Source organism: Oryzias melastigma, linkage group LG6, assembly GCF_002922805.2.
Source record: "Oryzias melastigma strain HK-1 linkage group LG6, ASM292280v2, whole genome shotgun sequence".
NCBI lineage: Eukaryota > Metazoa > Chordata > Actinopteri > Beloniformes > Adrianichthyidae > Oryzias > Oryzias melastigma.
In genome coordinates this window covers 9,933,438-9,940,531 of record NC_050517.1, presented here as the reverse complement: position 1 = coordinate 9,940,531, position 7,094 = coordinate 9,933,438, and the positions used below count along the sequence as shown (strand labels likewise).

At 40.3% G+C, this 7,094-nt stretch overlaps 1 protein-coding gene across 5 annotated transcripts in view; it reads right to left on the bottom strand.

The window, feature by feature from the left end:
- The window catches only part of LOC112152111 (band 4.1-like protein 3), a 107,559-nt gene that overhangs the window by 22,169 nt on the left and 78,296 nt on the right, over positions 1-7,094 (bottom strand). For 4 of the 5 annotated variants that reach the window (XM_036212255.1, XM_024281396.2, XM_024281400.2 and 1 more), the window contains 2 exons: positions 4,785-4,880; positions 3,818-4,480 (listed from right to left, as the gene is read on the bottom strand). In XM_036212255.1, the coding sequence (XP_036068148.1) occupies positions 3,818-4,480; positions 4,785-4,880 (759 nt within the window). The remainder of the gene's footprint in view (positions 1-3,817; positions 4,481-4,784; positions 4,881-7,094) is intronic. The other variant, XM_036212256.1, reaches the window with a different exon arrangement.

Below are 7,094 nucleotides of genomic sequence, written 5' to 3'. Positions count from 1 at the left end.
TAAGAGCCAAACAGAGAGAGAGATAATGAGAGACATCAGAAAAGAAGAACTGGAACCATTTGATTTTTCTTGATAGTATGAAGGAACACAGTCTCCAGGAAATCATTCTATGTGTGTATATATATTTATATTTTTAGTTAAATATATTTTTTTGACACGTAAAAACTCAAGTACACTTTATGCGATTTACGCAATCTTGGTATCAAAACGTTTAGCCCGTTAAGGACATCGCGGCTTGTACTTTTGGTTTTCGCAAATTTGACGGTTTTCACGATATTACGCAATTTATGCGATTTTTAAGCCCTATGTTAAGTCAATGGGAAAAATTTTCAAATTGTAATAAGACCTTCTGCACTTATCCAACTTATGCAATATTGGTATCAAAACGTTCCGGAATTTTAGGACTTTCATGCCTGTACGTTTGACTTTCGCAAAGTTTACGATTTTTCGCAAATTATGCGAATTACTAGCCTCATTGAAAATGAATGGGTTTTTTTCAAATCCTTGAAAAACGTTATGCACTTTTACAACTTATGCAATAGTGGTATCAAAACGTTCAGCTCATTCAGGACTTTCATGCTTGTACTTTTGGTTTTCGCAGATTTTAAAGTTTTCGCAATTTAACGCAATTTATGCTAATTTCCTAGCCTCATTGAAAATACATGGGGATTTTTCAAATTCTTCAACTTTATGCACTTCTGCAAATTATGCAATGTTGGTATCAAAACCACGTTCAGGACATTTATGGATTTCCTTTAGGTATTGAAAAATTTTATGCAATTTTACGTTTCACGCAATTTTTGCGATTTTCTTCAAATTCTGCAATTTTCATAATTTATGCAAATAAAAGCATTCAGCTTTTATTAGCAACATATTAGCAACGTGTTAGCATTTTTGGCTAATTTGGCATTTAATCAGGTTTTTATGGCTAATTTTGAGTTAAGCTAACATATTAGCAACGTGTTAGCTTTTTTGGCTAATTTGGCAACTTCTTAGGTTTTTTTTTAGCTAATTTTGAGTTAAGCTAACATATTAGCAATGTGTTAGCTTTTTTGGCTAATTTGAAAAGTAATGGGGTTTTTTAAGCTAATTTTGAGTTAAGCTAACATATTAGCTACGTGTTAGCTTTTATGGCTAATTTGCCATCTAATAAGGTTATTATGGCAAATTTTGAGTTAAGCTAACATATTAGCAACATGTTAGCATTTTTGGCTATTTTGGCATTTAATCAGGTTTTTATGGCTAATTTTGAGTTAAGCCAACATATTAGCAATGTGTTAGCTTTTTTGGCTAATTTGGCAACTTCTTAGGTTTTTTTGCGCTAATTTTGAGTTAAGCTAACATATTAGCAACGTGTTAGCTTTTTTGGTTAATTTGGCAAGTTCTTAGGTGTTTTTAGCTAATTTTGAGTCAAGCTAACATATTAGCAATGTGCTAGCTCTTTTGGCTAATTTGGCAAGTAATGGGGTTTTTTAAGCTAATTTTGAGTTAAGCTAACATATTAGCAGCATGTTAGGTTTTTTGGCTAATTTGACAACTACCCAGGTTTTTCAGTTCTTATGCAAATTTTAGTGATTTATGCAACTTTAGCATTATACAAATACTTTTGGAATTTTCAGCTAACAGATTTAGCATCTTCAGCAACCACATTCTGCAAATTGCATTCACACTAGCATTATCGCAGGTAATGCAACTTTTCTAGTTTTGCTCTGTTTTAGTGATTTTGTGAGCCTGGACATTTAAACAACTCTTAATTGGGCAGAAAAGATCTTTGTAGCTCTACGTCTCATAAACAAAGCTATTTCTGGCATTAGCGTACCTTATACTTCCAGACTTCCCTTTTTCTGGCCAATTCATCCGCTCCTCTGGGAGGCACTGAGCCATTCCCAGGCAAGCTGAGAGACAAAGTCTCTCCAGCGTGTCCTGGGTCTTCCCTGGGCGGGACATGCCCAAATACCTCTCCAGGAGGCATCCAGACCAGATGCAGCGGCTCTACTCCGAGCTCTCTCCGGGTGACCGAGCTCCTCACCCTATATCTAAGGGAGCGTCCAGCCACCCTCCAGGGAAAACTCATTTCAGCCGCTTGTATTCAGGATCTCGATTTCTGTCACTACCCAGAGCTCATGACCATAGGTGAATACAGGAACAAAGATCAACTGGTAAATTTAGAGCTTTGCTTTCTGGCACAGCGGTGAACGCCGCTCCAATCCACCTGTCGATCTCACGCTCCGATCCCCCTTCACTTGTGACCAAGACCCCAAGATATTTAAACTCCTCCACCTAAGGCAGGTGCACTCCACCCACCGAGAGAGGACAAACTACCTTTCTCCGGTCGAGAACCATGGCCTCAGACTTAGCGGTGCTGACCCTCATCCCAGCCGCGTCACACTCAGCTGCAAACTGCCCCAATTCATGCTGGAGGTCCTGACTCCATGAAGTAAACAGAACAACATCATCTGCAAAGAGCAGAGATGAAATCCTGACCCCCCCAAACCAGATCCCCTCCAGGTCCTTCGAAACTTTGTCCATAAAACTATGAACAGAACCAGTGATAAAGGACAGCCCTGCTGGAGTCCAAAAACATCAGGCGCTTTAGGCTGCTACAATTAAAAATATTTGCCATAAGATCCTGGAGAGTCTGTTTAGGTTCTCATCAGTGATTGGCCAAATCCAAATTCATCCCTTACCCTTCTGGATTCTCCCTATTACTCCAGGTTTAGGGGCAACTCAAGCTGTGGTGGTGTCCAAACTTGTTTTTTAAAGAAGGACTCAGGGCTGGCTATCCCTCTATTGAGAAGATGATCCAAGTTGCACTTTACTTTGATCATCTAGGAGAAATGCCTATCTGCATGTGGGTGTGTTCTGAAGCGCATAGGTTTACTTTTAAACATAGGTGTACATTTAAATGTAAGTAATGACGTTTTGTTTTAGCATTTAAAGTTACAAAACCATTATTGATGATGTCATCGAGTAGTAGTAACATCTGAATTTAAAGAGACTATTTTTCTATATCTTTCCATTTAAAGGGATGAATGCCAGGGTAGGGAGAAACTGTAGAGGTTGGTAGGAAATTGGATTCAGATTTTCTTTCATAAATTAATCTGGGGTTGTCTCCAGGTTTGAGACCAGTATATGCACTGACCCTGAAAACTTTTTGCAGTTCAGACTCAGGGCTTCAATGGTGTTAGTCAAGGGCTAAACATCATTATGACAAAATGTAAGTTTAGGCAGCTTAACAACCCAATCAGATTTAAAAAGATAATTATTATTATTTTCTTTGCCATTGCAACATGACAGTGTAAATCCTAAATGGAAATTCCACTTGTGTTCCTCCACATATTTGCGCTTCTTTGTTCGTGGTTTCACGTATTCACAAGTTTTTCTTTTCTGAGTCTCTTCTAGTCTGTCACAAACACTATGATAGCTCTAGATGCTTCTATAAAAAAATTGCGTCTGAAGGAGATGCTGCACTGCTGAGGCGTATCTCAGCAAAATTTAGTGAGACAGGACACGCACAAGGCAGGTGTTACTTGGGTAGGTTTAACCAGGTTTACTATGGTTGTAGAAGTTCTCTCTGAAATGGGGAGGGTAATGTTAGGACAGGCGGGAATTGGGCAGAAAATGTTGGGGCATGACAACAACATTATTGTAACACAGTTCTAACAGTGACAAATGTGACTGGGAAAATGCCTAATCTGGGGAGGTTTAACATGAGCCAATGAAACAGGGGTAGTTGCAATTCAAGTGGGAAATATTGGGGCAGGTCTTGCTAGGGGAGAAAAAAAATGCAATTCTAAATAGTGCATGAAGTGTTCACCGTATGTATCGGCTGCAAAGGTTCAGATTCGTCCCGTTTGTTGTTTCTGTTCATCAGGTCTTGTGTCTCATGGGGAGTGTCCCAGGAGGTGAGGTGATGGACAGGGGAAGAAGGGAAGTCTTCAGACCTCCACGCTCCTTCATCATTCGAGTCAACAGAGTCTTCTCTGTCATTGAGATGCAGATCTTCCTCAGGAAAAAAGCTCAGGACTGAACAGGGTCTGCCGGGTACTGCAGTCTCTTCGGTACACTCTTGCTCAGGGTCAGCTGCACGGTTAGCATCTATCCTTTTCTGAGTCTTTTTAGCTTGTCTGACTGCAACCTCTGCCATCTCCTCTACTGCTATCTGTGCTAAAACACTGATGGCATCTTCGCTAGCCTCACTTCTGTCACTGTCACTGCTAACTTGCGGGCTAAACTCATCATCTCTGATCTCAGACTTATATCCTGGAATGTTGTCTGTATTTGTATCATTAGCCTTGCTGCTGTCATAAACAAATTGTTGCACTACATCTGCTGTGCGCATTACGTCTAATCCTGGTGAGAATGGGTTAATCTGTGGCTCGCACATAGAACTTGTTGCTACCTGGGGCTTTTCTGCTATTTGTTGGTCCAGATCACATGTCTCTGTCAGCAGGAAGACAGTTTCCTCCTTCTCCAAAGTCTGAAATAAAAATGTGTAAAGAGGCAGCATTTATGATTGGCATTTTTCAACTGATTTGGCAAGCTTGCCGTTTTCAGTGTCGTTTTACACAGTGGTAGAACATTGTAACATTAGCACTGCATAACTCCATTAGTACTAGTTTTAAAGTTGCATGGTTATGTTAGGAACATACTTTTTCTGCAAAAAGAGTTCATCTAGATGTACAAACATTTAGAATTTTATCAGACAGTTAAAAATATATACATATAGGTGAATAAAAAGTCATGCAAACGGACACAGGCAGGCAAGCCACCCAGATAAGCACCTGAAGCAGGTTGTAGTCTCTAAAAGTCTCCTGCTCCCTGGTTGGCTTCATCAGAGCGGTCAACTCAGGTGACATATCATCAAATGCTGTTTTTGGCTGCAAAAATATACAACAAAGAAAAGCAAAAAAATAAAACAGGTGAAGAAATATAGGACGGGTAAAAAGCTAAAGACTTCATCAATAGTGGGAGAGTGATATCCCCCAGACGGATGAGGTCCACAGGACCAACCAGCTCCAGATGAAAAGCCCACACCATCAAAGATTCTAAGTAACCCCCACCGTCATGTGGCAGAGGCCCCTTTCACCAAAATACTGAAGAACGTAGAACAGATAAGTATGGACCAAAAACAACCTCCCATGGGGCACAGATGCGCCTCTTGCTCAGAGGTAATATGATCTATGGTTTGTGATGTCTTGCTTCACCCTCACAGCGTGGTGAAATTGCTACTGGTCCTCAGGAGTTCCAAGGTTGACGAAGCACACTGGCCACCCTTTATGTAGCATATCATTTCTAAGACATTTTTTTTCCTTTGGACCTTCACAATAGATTTATAAATAGACAGCTTTATTAATCGTTTTGGAACGTGTCCCCAGGGAAATAAAAAAACTCCATATTTCACACAGCACTGTTACTAACGTGTTAAAACCAGAAATGGCGCTTAGAGACAGATAAATAAGTACAATGTAAAAATATAAAATGTACAAGATATAGAATATAAAAAAGTACATGGGTAAGTACGCCACAGTTGGTAATATACACTCCCTCATACACATGTCTTTACACATGAACATGCGTACATACATAGGCACACACATACCTATACATATATATATATATATATATATATACACACATACATATGACCTACTCCCCCTAGAGGTGTTAAACAGACTTATGGCACGAAGGACAAATGAGTTCAGTCTGTTTGCTATACTATAGCAAACAGGATTGCTTTACTATAGCGGCAACGCTGGTGCAGCCTACAGTTAGGGCTGTGGCCCCTGTTATGAAATGTAATGGCTGAGGCTGTATTTGGTTGTGTTTCTTTCTTTTTGTTCTATGGGATGGAACTTCTGTGTGTTTGTGGATCTTTGTGTCTGTCTTTGTTGATTTCTTTCAGGTGTGGTGCTGGAAAAGCTGGGGCCCGTATTGGACTAAACCGGATGGAGCAGCCTTTAAAAGCACCATGTGGACCTTTAGACCAGGAGAAGGGAGCTTTGCTGCAGCCTGTCCCCACTGCAGCTTACTTCTCAACCTGATATATTGTCTGTGTTGCACTTGGATGTTCTTTGTAGGGTTTTATGTTCAGGCCCACTCTATATGGTCCAGTGTTTGATGTTAGGTATGTGTTTTAACCTTCGTGCTCTCTTATGGGGTCCAGATTACTCCACCCCTACATTGTTGTGTGATTCCTCCCATGACAAAAATGGACAAAGGTGGAAAGGATTTCATGTCTGCCAAAGACACCGGATAAAAAATGATTTAAAAAAAAGGTTCAGCACACTGTCTTGCGGGGTCGACCACAACTCGGGATTGACCCCACCTTTAATGTAAACATGCCTGGGGTACCACAAGGGTTAAGTTTTCTTTTGCATTTTTTTCCTGTTTATTTTAGTCTCGGGAAGTTAGTGTTTTATCATAGGTTTCCCTTTTCTTTCATTTATATCACAATATGTGTCATGAATCAACCTGTTTTCCCCTCTGACCACCAGAGGGAGCCATCGCCCGAGTTCTAATCTCTCCTGAGCCTCATCTTCACTCCATTTCCCACAAGCCTCTGCCCGCTGTTCCCAGACCTCACCAGCTGTCCCTCATTCAAGCAATCACCACCAAACATTTATAAGGAGGCTTCAGGCTGTGCTCGGGTGCGAAGTCTTGTTCTGGTTAATTCCTCCAATTCTGAGCGTTACCTCCTTTTCTCCTGGTCCTGTTTTTTTTTTAAACTTGTCCTGTCCAACAGCTGAGCCAACAGATGTGGGCTGAGAGCTTCTTGTGTTGGGCAGATTTTACTGTCACAACAGGGATTTATTGAGTATAAACCCGTTGTATTTAATGCTAAACTTTATTTATATTGATTACGTTTTATTTTATTTATTTATTTATTTATTTTTTCTTTCTTGTTGGACCGGACGGAAAAAAAGAAGAGGGTGGGGAAGAAGAAGATAGCAGAGGGAGGCAACATCATAAAACAACCTGGACTAAGTGATAAGCTAGAATGGGTGGGGCCTGTCTACACACACACTATAGTTACACACACACTTGTTGGCCAAAATAGTCTCCGCATTTAAACTGAACATACTCACATATAC